Here is a 21,066-nt window from a genome sequence, read left to right as displayed (position 1 = left end):
TGCCTCTCTGGAAACTTCATACAGAAATGGGAGGCAAAGTCACATCTGGAGAGAAGTCTGCTCCGTTATTTTAAAATAGACCAGAATGGATGCATTAGCAATATGATAAATATCTTAAGAGTAAATTCTTCCCTTGCCTGTATTCCTCAGTGGGTCACCCCTTCTTTATATTCTGTTTCCTCATCTCTCTTATTTTGTCCTTGAAGGAAATGCTCCTCATGTGTGAACACAGCTGGCTTTAGTAGGGCTGTGAGGGGGCAGACTTTGCCTTTGAGTTCTTCCCTCACACAGGAAAGGAAAACTGGCTCCTCAGAGACATTGTGGATGATATTGGCAGTAGTAACTTGTTTCTGGCCATGGTACATGGTTTTAATTATGCTTTTTTACTTCTCTGCCTTATGAAAGCCTATCCAAATGCTCGATTTTTTTTTTTTTTTTTAGAAACACCACATAGATAAATGAACATCAGCTGTCCTGAGTACAAAAAATTTGCTAAAAAATCCAATGTTTTGGTGTCTTTTGTCAGTACATCATGATGCCTGCTGCCCAGCGAGAATTTGGTGAGCACAGGGGAGCTGTTTTCCCTTCTGTTTGTTTGGTCTGGCTTATTTAACTGCTGGTCATTCATCCTTACTTAGTTTTGCCCTCCTTGGCTTTTTGTGACCATTAGAATTGGAATAATTACTGTGAGGTTTTTTCCTTGCTTTTTAAACATTTATAACATCCACTTAGGAAAAAAATGCTGTCAAATGTGTTCTAATCTTCCGCTACCACAATCAAAATTAATCCACTTCTAGCACTTGGAGGGCAGGAGGCAAAGCTGCAATATTGGTTTGGGATTTGCCATTCCTGTCAGCCAGTCCATCTTGCCTCTTGTCCACTGGGATTTCACTTTTGGGGCAGTTTTGTTGTTTAGTTTTTTTCTCAATGGGCATAAACAGGAGGAGAAGAGAGGCACAGGACAGGCTGGCAGGGTGTGGTTTTGTCAGGTTTCAGCTGCTGTCACTGGTGCAGCAGTCTGGGTATCTCTGGTAAATCAGTCAAGATTTCACACCCAGGTTCACCATGCTTGTTGCTGGAGCACAGCCTCCTTTCTTGGCCTGGACTGCAGCAGGGATGGAAATGTAAAACAGAATTGTTGCCCCTCTTTCCCATTTTTAAACTGACAGACAAAGTTCAGGCGCAGTACAGGTCTCTGAAGAGCCATTTCTTCTGCCTTTCACAAGTATGTGAAGGGAAGGTTTTGAATCTTGGAGGGCTGTTGCTTTCCTGTAAGAGGGGATTACAACAAATTTAGCAAAGCTGAAGCTCTCATTTTACTTATTATTTCAGAAGAACTTGCAAAGCCTGTCCAGAAAGCTCATTACCCCACTGTAGGTTTATATTACAGCAGACTTCACTTCCCAAGAGGAGACACAGTCTGTGTTTCCAAAAATCCTTGGCCTTGCATTTTTGCAGTCAGAGCATCAGTGGCTCAGATGATATTTTGGATAAAATCTGAAACGGTGCCTGGGAGGGTCAGACTGGCACGTGGAGCCCCTTGATAGAACAAAACTTTCCACACCTGCCCATGTTCTGCCCTTGCAAGGGTGTCCATGCAGGCAGGCATGCAAGGGCCTCCAGGGAGGGCTGAGGGAAAGTGCAAGTGCTCCAGGTACCTGAAAACCAAGGCCATGGTGTGCTGATAATTTTGCCTGCTTTGTTTCACTTGTATCCTTTGTTAACAAAGAGCAGTCTAGAGGGAAATAGTCTATTATTAATATTTAATTTCCTCCTATTACTGTAAGCAGATGACCTAAAAGATCATTTAGGCAGCAGCCAATAATAAAGCAAAGAGAGGAATCAGAAAATGTATGTCTTGGTTAGGTGGGTGATGCCTCCTTTCTCCTCTTTCCTGCCCCACCCAGCCCCAGCTCTTCATCCTTCCATGGGAGGCAGGGCTGGGGATGCTCCCCACAGCTGTGTGTGAGCACTCAGGGGTCTGGGAAGCTGCTCTACATGAAGTATTCCTAAAGTACTGAACTGCAGAAAGGAAACCCTTGAGCAGCACAGAGAAGTGCTCCTGCCCCTTCCCTACTGAGCTCCCCAAAGGACACCTGTTTTCATCATGTTTTACAGCCCCGGTTGTTTTGCAAATTTGTGTTCTGCCTGTGAGCACATTGGCTCGTTTATTGTGACTTGATCCTCTGAAGTGGTGGGGAGAGACAAGATTTCTTGGAGTCTTTGATTTAAAAGATAGGGAGATTCCCTTTGAGCTGAAGGGATTTCAAAGAGAGGATAAAAACTGACAAGCATCTCCCCCTCCAGGCTTTGGAAAGTAGGAAACAAATGATTTAGCGGCACCAATTTTTCTGCTTAGGGCCATGTGTGAATTCAAGGATTTTCCCTAAGGGAATTAGGTAATCTGCATGTGGCTGGTACCTGGGAAGGGTCATGTCAGAAGGAGATGCAAGATTGTGATCTGTGGAATGAGCCCTGATGAACACCCCCTGGCCCCCTGCTGCCTCTCCTGCCCCATCCTAGAGCAGGCACAGAAACCAGCCCCTCTGGGGCTGGGGGCAGCTGCAGTCTGGCACCTACTACGTGCCCACAGACTGTCCTGGGTGCCCTAAGGGCTGCTGATCGTCTGGAGTTTTTGCTAATAGGTGAGAGGAGCTGTCAAGCTGAAGTGTCACAGGCACTGTGAGCCTGGCAGGCACGGAGGTGCATCTGCTCTGTACCAGCTGACAGAGCCTGGGCAGCCCAAACCTCCCAGAGCAGGATGGACTCAGCCTGCAGGGGCCAAGAGCAGCAGATGAGCTGGTCTGAGGTGGGTGATTTGAGCCAAGCAGTGGCCAAGGGCCCAGCTCAGTGTTTTGGCACTCAGGTTAGAGAAGGGGCAGCACCTTGGTCCAAAGTCAACTGGAGATGCCAAACTAAAGCTTGCTTGGGCTCTGCTGGTGAATTGCTTCATGGGAACGTGCTGTGCAGATGCTTTATTGAATTTTCAAGGAGGAGTTTCTCATTGGAACTGAAATATGAGAGAGAACAGAGTGTTCCAAGTCACTACAAACGAACAGAGCAGCAGGTTTACAGGTTTGTGAATGACAAAAAAAGGTTTATTTAATAATGGGGCAAAGGCCGGAACATAGCCCGGGGTATCAAGAAGGAATTAACAAAATAAAACAAGGGCTTATGAAGAAATACTAATTGTAGCTGTCCAGCCTGTTGGGTGATACAGGTTACTTTTCTTAAATTTCAAGAAGCTTGCCATGCTGATCCCTCAAGGGCTCGAGATGTTAAATATACACTTCCCCAGAGAGTAAAGCAGATTGTTAATTAATTTTTTCTTATTAGACCTGATTGCTGAGCCTTTGGGTCTTGCATGAAGTAGACAATTCTACAATAAATTTAATTTTGCCTCTGGATCTACGTCATCTTCTCTGGGTGGTCTCTATTTCATTTTGTCCCTGTGCAGTGAATTTCTAGCTGTATAAGCAGAACGACTGAGCCTGTTCTTGTTTTAAAGCAAATTGCACATACTCCTGAAATGGAGATTTGTTGTGTCAGGTGAGCAGTACAGCAGCTGACACTGTGAGAGAGGAATGAGAGGTGGGTGAGCTCAGGTTGAACATGAACCCTCCCTGGTGAGGCTGGGCTTGTGTGGCCAGTAATTGGTTTTTCTAATGTCAGTGGCTACTCAGCGGCACTGAAGCAGAGACAAAATGTTGTTTTGTCGTGGCTGGGACACCTGCTCAGCCCCAGCCATTTCTCCCCTGAGATGTGCTGGCTCTGCAGAACTCCGAGTGTTTTCCGGCCCATCTGGGAGCAGAGGGTGGAAGGACATGCTGTCCTTTTCTGGACATAACATTCCAATTGCTTCAGAATAAATGACTGGGGCTTGGGATGAAGAATCAGGCCACTCACTGTTTGTGTAGAGAGATGGAAGCAAGAGACAAACAAATTCAGAGATAAAAAATTCAAATTCAACATGAGGCCATGAAAGAGTCAAGGTAGAAGTTAAAAGCTCTGTTGTGTCAGAGAACAGTGTGTGATGTAGCCATTAAACTGCAGGTTCCAGCACTGTTCTTTTCAGGTTCAGGCAGAGGTGTAGGAAATTTCAGCTTTGTGCTGAGCCATTGGTATGTGCATAAGTTTCACAGTGAAGTTTGTACCTTTCCTCCATGTCCTGCTGGAGTTTGAGATCAGGTTAAACAAAATGCATCTAGGATTAATATGGATTCCTGATCCCACTGAAGGGAGCTCTCAAATGGGGAAGAAGATGCAGTAATTTTGCTTTGATCCTCTTCACTGAGGTGTATGAGCTGTGAACACGATGGGCAAGAGCAACATAGCAGGACTGTAGGTAAATCCTCTGAGCATCAGGACTAAGGTGCCCAGTTCTCAGGCTGGCTCCTCTCTAGCAGGGCTTCCCTCAGTTCTTCTGACTCCATCTCAGAGGAGCATGTGGGGGAATGACAGTGGCTTTAGCAGTAGTTTGGGCCCAAGTAGGTCAGAGGAATTTGTTAAATTTTTCTAAACTTGGCCTGGCACTGGAGTTTGAATGTGCTCTTGTCCTGCATGGTGAGGTGTGAGGCTGTGGGAGGTGTGTGCTCCCACTCTGTCCTGCTGAGGCATTCAGAGGCTCACACCCACTTCAGTCTCAGCCATGTCCTGCACCCCCCTTCCTCTAAGGAGCCTGTTTTGCCCACTGCTTCCTTTGTTAGGTTGTTTTTTTCCTCCTACCAGCTTTTTCCTGTCTTTTTTTCCTCCCTTCTTGCTCACACACATGCACATAGCATTGTTTATTTCTCATCCTGCCCCTTCTGTTCTCTCTGCCTCCAGATCTTCTTTATTTTTGTCTTATATTCATTCTAATCCTCTTCCCTAGAAGCTGGGCTGGAGGGTGAGGTTTCAGTATTGCTGCTTTGAAACAAACCTGTTGGGATTTGTAATGGACAAGCAGATCCTTGCAGGGGCATATCACTGACATCCCTGAAATCCAAGAAAGTAAAAGCCATCTTTAGGAAGCCACTGAAAAACAGAAGGTATTGCTGTAGGAGCACAGACAATATAGAGACTTCTTGGGGGTTTTCTTCTTGAAAAAAGATTAAATGGATGATCTTTATCTTCCTCTTAATAGCTAGATCACACACTGATCTCTTCTGTTGATTTCTTCTGCTAAAACCAAACAAAACACAGAAACAAGATAGCTGAAGGTGGAGAAAAGCAAGGGTTTTGAAGCACGTCCAAACCACCAAGAATCATTCACTTTCCTTTCAAATGCAGCATTAGCAATAGAGCTCTAAATCAATGAAAGGCCTAAAATTAGATTATATTCCTGAGATCAGATGTGAATCACAAGTTAATCATATTTTCTTTTATTATCACTGTCTTTACCCTTTTATTTTATCCTGAGAAATTAGGTTTCCGACTTGAAAACGGAGTGAACTGTGAAGGTATCAAACCCTGATGGGTGAGACCACGCCAGATCACCTGTGGATGGATGGGGCTCAAAAATCTTGTGTTTTGGAGGTTCATGTTGTATCCAAAACTGAGCTCGGTGCTTTATCAGTTAGCGCTGTGTTTCTCTCTCTCCTAGCCCTCTGATGTATCAAGCTGTTTCTTAAATTAATGAGAAAATATTATTGCTAAAACTTGCTAAATAAGGTTTGCAACCCACTCTGGAAGTGACAGGCGAGGACAGCAAGCAATTATCTCTTGACTGTGGCACAAAGCTCGGGGAACTGTGTTCTCCCTTCTGTATTTTTAGCTGAAACTGTGGTGAAATGCACCCATATCTGAAGCAGAGGTACGAGGTGACCTGCAAGGCCGTGCAGGTGATGTGTGTTTGCTTGTATGAAATGCAGCTGCAGGATTGTTTCCTCGCAAGCAGCACCAGCTTTGGCCCCAGAGCTGTGTGCAGGACACTGCAGGAGCTGGAATTTAGCCCCGAGCCATGGCGTGGTGACGGTGTGTGTATTTCTGGGAGAGACGTGTTTTGGTGGGCCTGGTTCTGGCTGGTGGTAGGTGAAGGATGATGCTGTCCTGGATGCAACAAACACTATGGACACTGCAGGTATAATGAGCCAATGGTTTGCTTATGGGATACAGGGAAGCCTGCAGAGACCCTTGCAAAGAGTGTGCATGGTCAGCAGGAGTGTCCTCAAAGATGTCCCTGTCTGAACACCTTGAACACTTCTCCCTGCCCTGGATCTTGTTCCATGGATACATGGAGGCCAGACAGGTGTGGCCACAGAGGGATGACCATGCCAGCAGTGTGGCTGCCCTGTGAATGAGGGCTCCTGTCCTTGCAGAGCAGGGTGCTGGTGCAGCAGTTTTGGGGCAAAGCACGTGAGGGTGGGCAGCACGTGATGGCTCAAACCCAGTGTTTGCCATCAGAGGGAGACAGGTGTGTGTGAAAGGCTCCTCCACCTTTCCTCTGTGCAGCCTCAGCACTTGCCAGGACATAATTAGTGGGGCTCTCGTGTTTCAGGGCGGGCTGTGGAGCAGCTGCTGAAGTGCCAGCTCAGTTGGTAGCCTCGAAAACAAAACGTCCCTTGTTTCTCATCACCACTGTGAAACGCTGCCTTCCTGAACTTGGGTTTGGCCCTGCAGCTTTCAGGACAGACAAAATGTGAGAATTTTGCCAATAATGTATTCTTCTAGGTCTGTGTAATATCCGTTATCAATTTAATGTGCCACTTTAATGAGATTTTGCTTTCTCCATCTCCTCCATAGAGCTGATTACTTAGTGTATGTGGTTGGTGCTTTCTTTTCTTTTTAGAGGAAACTGCAAGTGAAGAAGTTTAATGTTTGCTTCAGCTGAAGAGAATATTTCTCAAGTCCTGGTGGGAAAAGGTGAAAAAGAGGACCAGAGGATGTTGCTATGGTGTGGAGATGACAGGAAGCCATGACTGGAAGGGGGACTGTCAACAGGAAACAAAGCACCGCAGCCAATGTGGCACTGCTGTACAGTACAGCTGCTGTGCTGTGCTGCCTGCTGGACTCTGAGGCCTGGGGAGCACTGTCTGTCCCCAGGAGAGATTCTCCTGTCCGTTTGTCTGCTGGAGTCTGAATTATTCGGCACCTGGTTAATCCACTTTGCTGGAGCTGGCAGACCCTGGGCTTTATTTCTTGACACCATCTACTGTAAAGTCCTTGAACAGCTATGGGGAGGAAAGTGTGTGTGTGAGCAGCCTTCCTGGGCTGGCAGCCGAGCCCTCCACGGAGCCCAGGCGGCTTTGAGGGCTCCTGGCTGTTCAGTGCTCTGCAGATATGAACGCTGAGCTTTGGGGCTGGTTGTTCTCACCATGCTAGTACATGGGAAGGACGACTTCCTCTCAGACATAGCCTACATCATCCTGGAACTGATCATCGCCGTGCTGGCCATCCTGGGCAACATCCTGGTCTGCTGGGCCGTCTATCTGAACAGCAACTTGCAGAACGTCACCAACTATTTTGTGGTGTCCCTGGCTGCTGCTGACATTGCTGTGGGGGTGCTGGCAATCCCCTTTGCCATCACCATCAGCACTGGCTTCTGTGCCTTCTTCTATGGCTGCCTTTTCATTGCCTGCTTTGTCCTGGTCTTGACTCAGAGCTCTATCTTCAGCCTCCTTGCTATCGCCATCGACAGAATCATTGCCATCCGAATTCCCCTCAGGTAAGCATGGGCTGGGCTGGGGTGGTGAGGGCTCATCATCCCTAAAAACTGGTCTGGAGATGAACCAAGGAAGGAAAAGCTAAATGAGGATCGGTGCTTTTTCTCTTGTATTTTGAAAGCAACTTTTCTAGGTCCTAAAGTCTGCCTTGACTGGTGGATTTTCTGTTTGCTTCCTTTTCCTGTTCTTCTCTGTTCTTCTATGGTGGGTATCCATGGCATCACAGAGGTGCTGCATGGGAGCTGCCACTCCATACCTGGAAAAACTGTGCCCTGAGCTGCAGCCAGTGCCACCAGAAGGATGGTGGAGGGCAGAAAGGGGGTGAGGTCAGCTTGTCCCATTCCCCATGGGGAGGAGGGGGGGTTCTGCCTAAAACTGTAGCAGCAGGGCTGGGGGGAGAGAGGTGGAGTTTTCTCTCAGGGGTCTGTTAAATGTGGAGGGAGGGGAAGCAGCAGGCTACCAAGAAATGGGCCTTAGGAAGATTTGGACTGGCTCAGGCACTGCCTCTGGAAGCACAGCACAGGTTGGGTCAAGGTGCAGGCTTGTTCCAAGCCACGCCTGCAGGTGGGGATTTTGTGGTCTCTGCAGCTGAAAGAAAGAAAAAGGACTTTTCAATGACTAAAACTGGCTGCTACTTGGTGTGTGCCCAGGGAGGCTGGCATGGGACAAGGGGAGGTTTTGTCACACACACAGGGGCTGCTGCTCAGTTCAGTCTGGCAGGAGCCCGTTGCTGTGATGGGCTCCATGTGCCCGTGGGCGCGAGGCAGCGCCGCGCTGCTGCAACTGCTCCGAGGCACTCGCTGAGCTCCAGAGATGGAGAGGAAGCCCCTGGAGAGGCTGCTGCAGGAGAGCTGTAGGAGTCTCCTTCCTTCCTATCTGGTCCTTAGGAGGATGCAGCATGCTCTCAGGAAAGGAGAGACCGCCTTCGTCTCCTGAACAACCAATGTGGCTGCAAAAATGGAACCAATTTCTGATTTTTATGCTCTTGAGTTTGAGATTTTGGACATCCTCACTCTTCTTGAGTTTAAATCACTTTTGCTGATCTGTACAATTTAGTTCTGTCTCTTCTGAATACTTTGGTCATGCAGCACTTATGTCAATTAACACGAACCTCCTGTTCAAAACCAGAATGGGAGCCCTGGAGAGTGGAAATTGCCTTTCCATGTGGATGGACCAGTGCAGCCAAGTCTTTCCTGCAGCCTGACCTCAGCAAGTTTGTGCTGCTCTAACATTGCCTTTAATGGGCAGTTTCCAAACCCTGTTGGTCATACCTCTGATTACAGCCTCTAGTTTTGATGTAGATGTAAGGAATAACTGTTCCATTCCATTGCAGAGAAAACTCTGTTGATAATAGTTACCTATAAACTGGACTGTCTCCACAGTTCTGCTATAGATGATTTCAGTTTATAAACCAAAATAATGATAAATGGTACAAGGAAATATGTTGAGTAGCCCCTGGGAGCTGTCTCTGAAATGGTTTTGGGAAGGGCTGATGTCTTGATTTCATCTCTCACAAGGTAACTCTGAGGATGTCTGCTGACAGTTTAAGCACTCTTATTGCTAGAGGATGACTTGCCAGGAAAGGGATTTTTTTAAATCTGGATTTCTGCCCACGTTTTGGGCTATCACTGTAACTATATTGTCTTGAAAATGTAATTTCCTGGAACAGCCAAGGTAAAGAGTCTTTTCAAAAAAACAGACTGCATCAGTGCTGGGCAAGACACTGGTTTCACTATCTTGTTTTGGAAAAAACAGAGCACACCCTCTTCCTCGCCAGGAACAGAGGGACTGATTGGATGCAGAAACCCACAGGTAAATCCATGGGTTCCTCCTCCTCTCTGTCCACTGCTGGTTTGTCCTTTCACAGCAGGAGTGATGTACTTGTCAATTGTGTTTTGCCTTTAGAATTTATGGATGAATAACCATTTATAGCCTCAGACAGGCTGAGAAAGTGAAAGCTGATTATCTCAAGAGAGAAATGTGGTATACTTTAGATTGCCCACATCCTCACATTTTTTCTTTTTTCTAATAGCTGTTTGTCTCAAAAAGGGGTCAAACAATTTGGTGGAAAGTTCTGCCACTAACAGTGTGTTGTTTTCACCTCATCCTTTAATACCTGGGAAGGCCCCTACTTCTCCTCACAGGACATGAAAGGTACCAGCAGGTATTCCTAATATTCATTAGCTGAATAATTAATAAACCAGACTTCCTTCACTCTAGGGAAACCAAAAAGGGCCAAACCTGTGCTTTATTCTTCTGTTTCTCTTTAAATATTTCATGTCTGATCTGTCCTAATGAAGATAACTCTATATGTGGGTGTGTATTGCCACAGAAATAAACTGTCAGTATTAAGAAGGCAGAAGAGTGGGTTTTCTGATACTGCTTGGTTTTGGACCCCTAAGTACATTATTAGTTACCTTTGAAATTATTTTTCTGTGGAGAAAAGACCCTCCTCCAAAAAAACTGCAATGAAAAAAAATATTTATGGGTGAAATTTTAAAATAGATAAAAAGTAATTTGTGAATATCTTATGTGTTCTGCCTTTCAAACAATGGAAATGTTTTGTAGAATTTGGTTAATTTTCCACAAGTTCTTAAGCACTTTGCTGAATTCTGCCAGGTTTTATGCAAATGTAACACTCTGCAAGTGGCAGTAAGGCACTCCCAAGGAAGGGAGCCCGAGCCATTGTTCACTCTAGGACAAAATGAGGTCTCTCACAGGGCAGGTACCTGAAAACCTGCACTGGCTAATATCAAACCCCCAGGTGCTCTGAACAAAACTGGCTGTGAGTCTGGGCCCCAGGATGAAGCCCTGGGCCAAGAACAATTGCTGCTTTCCAGGCTCCGTGGTGCCAGCAAGGGCTCCATGGGCAGCATGCCCAGCCACGTGCTCCTGTGCAGGCATTTGGGGAAAGATATTCCCAGGGAAGGACAGGGAGCTCCAACACACTGGAAAGAGAGGGGAAATTTTCCTTCCTGCAGCCAAACAGAAAAGTTTGCTGAGGTTACTGAGGTTGCTGCTTGCTCTCTGTGCTGGACTCAGGCATGGAACACGTAGGTCTCACAGTGCCAGCTGCAGGCCTTTTCCTCCAGTGAAAGCTGCTTTAGCTGCTGCAAGGCTTCTCTGGGGAAACATTATTAAGCTGCAGCTCCCTGACGTTTGGAGCTTTGGGACTGATTTATCCCATGTGGTGGTGATTTAAACTGCAGTTCTGAGGTGGCATTGGGATGTTTTTCTGCCAGAGGACATGAAGAATAGGAGAGATGAACACCAACCCTGAATAAAGTATAGGATGTGCAAGGGACCTTTGTGCTGAGTACAGTCTGTTTCAGTAGATGCTTTCAGTTCCTTTCTGAAATGCTCATATGTGAGCATCTAAACCAGTGAATCAGGGGTTTAATGTTTTATTGCCACTTTGAGCCATATGTGGACTTATTTCTTTCCCTGCTCACCATAAACCTTTTGACTTTGTGGCAGGCATTTCCTACACATGCTCATATGTTAAATAGATTTAGGGCAGGCTCAGCCTAATGAGAGAACAGAGTAATCCCCCTCTTTCTTTTAAATGGGCACAGCTTTGAAAGCAGTGCCTTCATGGCCTGCACAGAACTTGCTGTTACCAAGGTTTTGTTCAGGAAGCTGATCACATCACAAGCAGAATGTGTCTGCCCATCATTCCTGCTCCTGCTGTCTAAAGAAATAATGCTGGGCACCTGTGCTCACCTGTGGGACCCCCACCTCCCCCCTCTCCATAGCATGGATAAACACCAGGATCTGTTGGCACCTGGCAATAGAGGAGGAAGGTTCCAGACTGAGTGGTTTGGGAAAGGTTGTTTAGTTGATACATGTGAAGGTCTCAGTTTGATTTCTTGCCTTGTCACAGATTTCCTGGATGATCTGGGATTGCCAGGGTCTCTCATTTCCACATCCATGTAATAGGGACTGAATATCCTGCTTGGTCCTGCCCCTGATGGCTGCAGCTGCCTGAGGTGTGGGCTGTTGGGTGCTTGGTGAGCAGTGTTTTGTAGAGATTTGTTAAACACCTTTGAGCAGTGCTGGAATTCAGACCAAAGCCCTCAGCAGAGCATTCTGGGTGATGCAGTGTCTGAAAAATGCTCCACACCTGACAGAGGATGTGCAGTGCTGTCCATCAAAGGAGGGTTTGGAAGACAAGCAGCAGGATGGCTGGACACTGTGATGGTGAGTTAGGCCAGCTACATATCACTCAATTTATTGAAAGATTTTAATTTCTCCCCGAAGACACTCTGGACAGACTGCCAGCTCTGTCTTCCACCCAGTCTCAGAGACTCTAAGCAGGAATCTTTGTCTTCATGGCACAGAACTTAGTCCAAGGAACCAGAAGTAGCACATCCACAGCCAAGTTACTCTAGGCAGCCCAGAGAAGTTGTACATTCAAGGGCAACTCATCTTCTCCCCTGTTTTGCCAGCTGGGTGGTTGGGAGAGAAGCAGGGCAGGTGAAACTATTTTGGAGAAAACTTTCACACTTTCATATGTTTGCAAAAGCTGGGTTTGCTTTTTAGAGGAAACGTGACTCTATCCCCACCATGAGCATCCCTGTGCTCTGCACTCACGTCCTTTGTGTCTGGAATTTCACCAGCAGAAGTGGTTGGTTGTGTAGCAAGTGTGTTATTTGCAGGAAGCAGAACTGCTGTTGCACAGACAATCCAGTGCTGTCTGGACATATCAGGCATGCTGCAAAGTCACCTGCCAGCTCTGCAGACCATGGGCTGCAGGTGTGACCAGCTCTTTTCAGCAGGTTGTGTCTCCTGCATGGTGCCAGCAACCCCCAGGGTAGGAGCTGTGTCTGGGAAGCCCTGAAGTTACCCTGTAGAGCTCAGCAGCACTGAGGATATGGAATGGCTTTGGCCTGGCTGCTGTGAGCCTGGAAAGGTACTGAGACCAAGTACACAAAGATGTACACAAAGTCTTCAATGACATCTCCACGTGGATAAGAGGAAAGAGTCCAGGAAAGCCCATCTGGACTATAATGCTACTTCAGCCAAGTCAGTCAGAGGTGCCTCATGTGGATCCTAAAAATTAAGCTCTCCTAAACAAATTAACACTTCTCAGTGGGTACCTGGCCAGCACAAGGCCATTGGCTTTGTCACCAGATGCTGTGAGCTTTCTGTCCTGACCCTGGGAGATATTGAGCAAGGTGTTATGGACATGCACTCCAGCACAATGCTCTGCAGCTGGGCAGCTGCTTGGGTTCAGTGCTGTTCTGAAGCCTTGTAAAGCTTCTTGCATGGGAATCCCCAGAGGACAAGAGGGAGGGGGAAGTGTGGCAGGGTGTTTGTCTGGAGCAGTAGTGAATATATTTTTAGTGGAAGGGAAGGGACATCTCTAGTCGTGGGATAACAGCTGCACAATTTCAAAATTCCTCTGACAAGATGTAGCTAATTCCAGGGCTGCAGGGTTTTGATGGTTGTGGGATGTTTTTGGGATATTTTTTTTTGGTTGTTGTTGGGAAGTTTTGTCTTTTTTTGTTTGTTTTCTTATTTTTTGTTTTGTTTGTTGTTTTTTCAAGCTTCAAGGGCCTCCAGCCACTCTCTTGCTCCTTGAGTGTACATTTCAAAGCACAGATGCTGTTTTGATGTGTTGATGAGGTCTGAATGGAGCAGCTCTCTGCTACCATTCATGCTGTGCCCTTTGCAGCCTTTAAGCACTGGGCAGGATCCACTAATTGCTGGAAAAAAACCTTTTTCTCCCTCAGAATCAGCTGAGTTCCTTCCTCATTTCTGGAAGGGAAATTTAGGTGTGTTTTGCCGTGCTGGGAATTGTGTGCTTGCCTTCCTTGTCCACTTATTCTTTTCTGGGTTTGAAATGCAACTGAGAAAGGGAAATTCAAGCCTGATGGATCTTGTTTTTTCCAAGCCCCATTATCAAGGACTTAAAGCATGTGCAGGATCTCCATTCTTTACTGTGCAAAAGCAGCCACTCTTCTCCCCTGTCTTGAACTGGTGCTGGGAGAGGAGCATGAACCTGTGGGAGTAATTATTTCACTGGGAGATGGAAAGATTTCTGTGGTTTGTTGTATTATTTCTTGTGGTGTTTGTTTTTGGAGAGAATTCTGGGGACAGAGGGAGAAGGAGCCCTGGGTAAACACTGAGAACCCAGCGCTACTGTCCGGTCAAATACAGTGTGGGACCCACGCTGCAATGTGGGAATCCAGCCATCTACTTTCCATGCTGAGCATTACCCAGGGAAGGAAATTGCACTGAAATGTTAAACTGCTGCCCTAATTTACATTTTCAGAGGGGAGAACTGGTGGAGTCAGCTCAGGATTCGCAGTAACCTGTGAGGCCCTGGAAGCTGGCTGATATTTCAAACAAACCAAGGTCTCTGCTGCACTGTCGGATTCTTACCATGTTGCTTATTGTTTCTTTCAACAGATCTTGGAAAGTTTACTGTTAAGAGCACTGGCTTCAGCCAGGCATCAATACCTCCACCACTGAGGTCCCTTTGGTGTGTGCAGGGCAGGCTATGGCACACCTATAGTCAGAGAATTGTCCCCAGCTGAATTCCTCTTTTCTCAGACATGGGGTCGACTTAGCTGGGCTGGTGAGGAAAACTGCTGACTTGCCTCAGTTATTTCAAGAAGGTTGGTGGTGCTGGTCTTCCTGAAAGTGCCACTGAGGAGATGAGTGAGGTGCCATGCAGGCAATGCCAACCTGGCTGCTGCAACTGAGCCAGCAGGATTTCCCTGGAGCACACCAGATTGTGGATGTAGGGCTGGTGACACTGTGCCTCCAGGCTCTTTTGTGCTATTTGGTTTACAGATCTACTGCAAGACAGACCTAACAATTCCATACAAAAAGGCTGCTCCTTTGCCAGGAAGGAGAAGCTGCCTTAGCCTTTGGCAAGAGACCCACAGTGGTCTTCATCACAGTGGTCAGAGCAGTGCTCTTGATTATCCAGGCTGCAAGATCTATGTGCATACCCAAGTGGACTGGTGCAGTGAAGGAGCACAGATGAAAACTGAATTAATTTCCCTGCTTTTCTGTCAGCTATTCAATGCTTAAAGGAAAGGGGAGGGAAATAGGTGGCAGAGAGTGTCACCATGTCCTTGGTGTGCTGCGTGGGTTCTGTACATCAGTGCAAAGGCCCCTCCGATGAAGCAGGTGCCTTTCTCACTGTCTTCCGGACCGTGGGGCCATTGTGAGGTTGTGTGGGTGCCAGCAGCTTGTTGAATGACACTCATATAGCTCCCATCTCCTCTGCTTTACAGGTACAATGGCTTGGTGACTGGCTCTCGAGCCAAAGGCATCATTGCCATCTGCTGGGTGTTGTCCTTCATCATCGGCCTGACCCCAATGTTGGGGTGGCACAAGCGTGCCCAGATCGAAGAGCTGGGTTCCAACTGGTCCTCTCCCATCAACTGCAGCAACAGCATGGTGGCGTGTCTCTTCGAGGCCGTGGTCACCATGGAGTACATGGTCTACTACAACTTCTTTGCCTGTGTGCTCCTGCCCCTCCTTCTCATGTTTGGTATCTACTTGAAAATCTTCATGGCAGCCCGGCGCCAGCTCAAGCAGATGGAGAACAAGATGGTACACGGGGAACGTTCCCGCTCCACGTTGCAGAAGGAAGTCCATGCAGCCAAGTCTTTAGCCATCATTGTCGGGCTGTTTGCAGTCTGCTGGCTTCCACTACACATCATTAACTGCTTTACTCTTTTTTGCCCAAATTGTGCCCACGCTCCCCTGTGGCTGATGTACCTGGCCATTATCCTGTCTCACGCTAACTCGGTTGTAAACCCCCTAATTTATGCCTACCGCATCAGGGAGTTCCGCTACACCTTCCGGAAAATCATCAGCCAGCACATCCTGGGCCGGAAGGAGCCGTTCAAGGCGGGAGCAGCCAGCTCCAGGACTTCCACCCACGGTGGGGACGCGGAGAACGCCAGCATACGGATCAGTGAGTATGCACTGGAGGTGTACACCAACGGAGAGATCCACAGGGATCCTGAAAAGCAGGACTTGAACAAATGCAAAGCTGCCTTGGAATGGCACCAGAATGGAAATGCTCTGGACTTGGAGACAAATGGACATCTCCCACATTCCTGCAAAAATGGGATTCTCTCAGACGCATGCCTGAGCAGGGAGCTTCACACTGAAGAGCTAATTGATGCCCAGGTGTCTTACTCAGATCTGGAAAGAGCAGCCTTTGCTGCAGCTGATGTTTCCTGATGAGACTTTCGAAGTTTTCCTGGTAGAATTATTTTTTTTTTCCCATTGGTGACCTCTGCCATGGCAGAAAGGGAGGTTGGGGGGCGGGGGGAGAGCAGTGTATTCAGATCGCTGTGGAGAAAGGGGTCCATATCCAGGACTATTGGATGATCCTAAATACCAGACTGGAGAAGAGCCAAGAGACCACTGAAGTGGACTGAGGAAGGAGGGACACGTTACCCATCAATGACCTGTCACCAAGAGCAGTGCCAAGGTCGAGGAGGGCATTCCAAGTTCAGCACTGGGACGCTGCTGATGCAGGGATTTTGGGACACTTTGCTGTGCTGTGCCTGTGGTTGAGAGCTGGTTTCGCTGTCTTTACCAATGGAAATAGAAGTGTGGCTGGAAGTATTCCCTGAATTACAAAGAGAAACTGGGAAGAGCCTCTGAGCACTGTGGCCCTGCAACAAGCAGAAGGGGGGATAGCAAAATCTGTTGTCAGGAAGGATGCCAGGAACTGCTTGGAGAGGGAAGGAATTTACCTGATGGGAACTCCGGATACTTTCAACCATGGCACTTTGTCTTTCAGTTTGTGTTCTTAAAGCTTATACTGCAACAGGTTGCTCAAATGGTTTTTTTCCACATGATGATAAGGTTACTTTGTGTTAACTTATAAAAGATGGGCAAGAGCCCATATCTGTTCCCTGAGTGCTCAGTGTTCCAGATGCACATGGCAAATATAACCTCTTAGCACTCCACTTTGTCCAGCAAATCACCAAAGCTGAGCCTTGCCAAGGATTCCCCTTGGCAAAAGGACTGTTAGCAGGACATGGTGCTGTGGGCCAGGGCTGTGGGCTATGTCCTCAGGGCAGGGCTGTCAAGGGCTGTGGGTGTGTGAGCTCTTTGTAGGCTGGTGGCACCTTCTGCTTTTCCCCTGCATCTATGCTTCTACTCCTGAGCTCCTAGAATGCAAATTCTTTCCATGGCCCCAGATGTGTGTGAGGGGAGGTAATATTCCATATTTCAGTCATCTTCATCCTCACTCAACAGGCTGAGGGACTTTTTTTTACTTCTTTCTTGGGATAGAGAGCAACCCACACACATAACTTGACCTAAATTTGGAATTTCAATGAGTTCAATTTAAAAAACCTTTTCTCCTGTGATTTCAGTTTTTTTTCCTGTGAAGCCTGATGTGTCCCTGTGGTGCAGAGGCCAACAGAGGCAGCTCTGGGCTCTGTCTGGTTAGAAGATGCTCCTGCTCTGAGAAACTGAAAGGTGTCAGTGGTATTGGAACTCAGAAACTGCAGTTTCTACTTTCTGTAAAAGAGAACAGGCAAATTTGTGCTGCAGCAAGTGTACACATTGCTGTGGTTTGTTGCAGAGGTGTTTCACTGCAGTTTGGTAATTTCTGGAGGGAAAATTAAGGAAGTCCAGCAGCTCAAGAGCAGCAGAAAACCACATCAGCTTGAATTCCACCTGAAGATTGTCTGGGTTGTGTTTTTCAGACAAATGATCCATGTCCAGTACTATCAGTCTTCTGGAGAGACAGGCAGCAGTGGCCCTACTGGGAAGTGAAAAGTCTGTTAATTCCAGGGATCTGAAGCTTATTCCCTAGCTGAAAACATCAGAAGTATCCTCCCTCAATCTGGTTCCTCCTTGTGCCTGTCCACTAACATTTCAGAAGCCAAGGGGGATTTTCATACTTGAGGAGGAGCAGGTTAGGTCTGCATGTTCTTATTCCATGTTTATTTTATATATTGTGAACTATTAAAACGAAAAATCAGTTTTATTTTGGGGAGAATTTTCTTTTTGCCAGTTTCCCTACACACTTGTGGGGAGAAGTTTGAGATGCTGAGTGTGTTGGAGTATGTAGCTGCTCCGGGCTAGCACAAAGCTTACTATGAGACGGATAAAAAGATGTGGCTGCCATCACGGTCCTTAGCAGAAAGACAGGCCAGTTGTAAAACAATAGACTTGGTGGTTTAATTGAACTGCTGCTTTCTTGGCAGGGCTCTTCCCCATGGTCTGATGTCAGAGGAGAGGATTATCACTGCAGCAGCATGAAGGAACTCTGAGCCATTCCCCTGTGACTGACGTCATAGGTAGCTCCTCCATAGGGTGACTCGGGATCTCGTTACTCCTGATCCTTCTTGATGGAATATTTCTGTAGGTTATTTGTGTGATGGCTTCTCTGACCTCCTGTAACAGCAGCAGAGGAACTCAGAAAAATGGGGGGCTGTTTTCTTCAGGCCTCGGCTGGGAGCTGAAATGTTTCTAAGAATAACACAAGATTACATCCGGCACTCATGTCAATAACAATTAGGTCCACAAAGACCCAGAGCAGGGAAGGAAGTGTGGGAAAATACCAGCATTGCTCATGTGCTGGAACACACACCAGTGCAGAAGTGTTGCCTGTTGAGCTTTAGCTGCCATTGGGAAAGGGATGGTTTGCACTGCATTGGATCAGACTTTTAACAGTTGGTGTGGATTGGTTGCTTTCTGTATTTCCTGAGCATCTCTACACCTACTTGTGGCTGTCTCTTGCTTGGTTGCCCCAAGAATCAAGTTGATCTATGTTGATGGACAAGCTTAGGATTGGTTTGCTTTCCAGATTGCTCTTGAAAGCTTTCCTGCCCAACTAGATCACTATGTGAGCTTAGTGACTTTCCATATGTCTTGAATTTAACTTTTGTGTTGCTGCTTGAGCTGCCCCCAAGTGTATCCAGTCCCTTTCAATACTAGTGATCAAGACTTGAAGTGAAAAGGGTGTGTGAAGAGGGTGGGCTGTGTGCAGGAGGAAGGGCAGGGTATGGAGAGGGTGGTTTGTGGAGCTGTCTGCAATCACAGGAAGGACGGGATGGCAGCTGCACTACAGGCTAGGCCTTCTGGCAAACACATGGCTGAGATGGACCCTCAGAGGATGTTTCTGAGGCAGTTGTTGGGGAGAGCAGGAGCCTTCTGAACAGAATTTTAGACTTCATATTTCTTGTTTCCTCGGGATCATAATTTCAGGGCTTCCTACTTTTTGGTTTGTTTTCCATTAAAAAAAAAGAATAGGTCCCATCAATGAAGTGTGCTCTTTCCTTCTCCTGGCAGCTCTCCACTCTTGAGAGAAGTACCTGCCTTCCAAACTTGCTAGGACCATTCATATCTCCATTTTTCTTCCAGCTGGAGAATGTTTAGCTGATCCAGCTGTTCTGGATAAAGAAAGATGGTCCAAGACAAAGGGAAGAATGAGGTGACTATCAGGAGAGGCTGGAGAAGACCTTCCTGGGAATCCCAGGTGTAGTGGGTCCAGAGAGTAGGAGCTGGGGTCAGCAGAGACTAATTTAATTGAACGAGAACTTCCTGCTAAAAAAGTCTGAGATGGGGTACTTCATTTGGTGTGAGGGCATTCCATGAATTTCACCATTCCCTGAAGACTCTTAGGCTCCAGAGTTTATTTGCTTTATAAGAGTTTTGGAGAAAGCAACATTTGATCAGTTGCCAGGAGTAATTTTACCAGAGTTCTTGGGGCTCTCTCCTCAATAGGGCACTGCTTTTTGTGTGTGCAAATAAAGGCACTTACAGCTGTATCCTGCAGAGTCCCGTTTGGATCAGTGGTATTTCAAAGCTCTGTGCAAGTTTGAACGGCAGCTCTTGAACCAAGAAGCAATGTGGCATGGTGGGGCAGCTGGGGATACTGGAGACAGAAAGGGTTTCTCACTGGTGCCAGTTGCTGCTAGGGTGCAGGTGGACTTGGAATGACATAGAATAGTCTGAGCCTTTGATAATTTTTTGAAGATGCCTCAGGGGATGCTGGTGGATATAGAGAAGTCTCTAAGGTGTGGGAGACTGGAGGGTCAGGATGGACAGGAATTCTTGGTAGTGAAGAAGCATTTGTAGAGTAGGTGTTTGGGAGGATTTCAGGGGAGTAGGAATGTGCTGGGAGGTGCTGTGGGGTGTAGAGATGATGCTGTCTTGAGACCAAGGTGGGACTTGCTGAGGAAGGACTCTGGAAGGGATGTACAGCCTTACAGCTCTCCTGGGGTCACTGCAAGGATCAGCCCTTCCTGGGGTGTGCACAGGGTTGACATTGTAGGCTCTATATTGACTGAGGCAGGGATGGTTCTTATGGATTATGTTTTTTCCAGATACACTGTCCCATTTCATGAGCACCTCCAGGTATAACAAATCCCCTTCTGCTTCATGAGCATGGGCCTTACCTAAACCAAATCCTTCCAGACAAGTTCTGTGGAAGGACAAACAGGCTGCAGTGATGCCACAATGCATTAAACCTGCATGCAGTACTCTCTGGTGGTGTTTGCTAAGTTCAGCTGCCTAAAAGTCAGTTCTCTCCCAAATTGTTTTGGGCATCAAATTGCACTGAGTCATTTCAGCGTTTTTTTCCTTTCCAGCCCTCAGCTTCTGGCTGTCTTTATGGCAAAACACATAAAGAGTAACAAAAATCATCAGTTCCTCATTTGCATGAGAGGTGACTAAACCTGATAGATGAGAATCCCCTGACTGGGGCAGTGTTGTGTGTAACTCCCCACCTTACTTGCCTACTGGGGCTGTTCACACAAGGATGTGTTAAAATCAAGACTGGAACCTGTTGATCTGACAACATCCATCCCTCCCCGCACTGTCCCAGGAGCTGCTGTTCCTGCCCTGTCCTGTGGAGAGGTTCTCTGTGGTCTGCAAACCAAGACACTATGAACACCCTGCTGCACATGCTGTCAGTATGAAACAATTACTCTTTTAATTTAAATGTTTTATGATATAGGTGTTGTTTTCCCTTTGTCAGTTACCATTTTGGGGGGTGCGGGTGGGAAGGGCGTGGGAGAATCTGTGCATGCAAAAGTATTTAAAGTGCATTGACCAAAGGTTTTTTTGAATCTGTGAAGTTTTCTTATCTGTGAAGTCATCAGACTGCTGGGCAGTGAGGAGCCGCTGGTGCTGCGGAGTCTGTCTTGGTTACATTTCTTAATAAGCATTAAAATAATAAAATATATTTGTAAAAGACAGTGTGAGTGCCTTTGTCCCAGGAAGATCCGGCTGGCTGGATCTTGTGTGCAAGTATTTTTTTATTATGTTGTTAGCTTTCTCCATTGATTGATCCTTCTGGAGAGCTCTCTCCCTGGTGCTGCCTGGGCTTTCACAGCAGAGATTAGCATGGACTAAAGTGAGAGACCCACATGGACTGGAAGACTTCTCCCATCGTGGCAGCAGAAATCCTTCACAGCTGTGTATGGAA

General features: G+C 47.0%; 1 protein-coding gene across 4 annotated transcripts in view; it reads left to right on the top strand.

The window, feature by feature from the left end:
- Positions 1-20,832, top strand: part of ADORA2A (adenosine A2a receptor) — a 28,292-nt gene extending 7,460 nt beyond the window's left edge. For 3 of the 4 annotated variants that reach the window (XM_059863704.1, XM_059863705.1, XM_059863706.1), the window contains exons 2-3: positions 6,767-7,642; positions 14,891-20,832. In XM_059863704.1, the coding sequence (XP_059719687.1) occupies positions 7,293-7,642; positions 14,891-15,851 (1,311 nt within the window). In that variant the 5' untranslated portion in view covers positions 6,767-7,292 and the 3' untranslated portion in view covers positions 15,852-20,832. Of the gene's footprint in view, positions 1-6,493; positions 6,617-6,766; positions 7,643-14,890 lie in introns of those variants that run through there. The other variant, XM_059863707.1, reaches the window with a different exon arrangement.
- Positions 20,833-21,066: the final 234 nt, after the last annotated feature.

This window comes from Haemorhous mexicanus, chromosome 19 (assembly GCF_027477595.1).
Source record: "Haemorhous mexicanus isolate bHaeMex1 chromosome 19, bHaeMex1.pri, whole genome shotgun sequence".
Taxonomy (NCBI): Eukaryota; Metazoa; Chordata; class Aves; order Passeriformes; family Fringillidae; genus Haemorhous; species Haemorhous mexicanus.
Note: the sequence above shows the minus strand (reverse complement) of the source record. Positions and strands in the feature narration are given on the sequence as shown.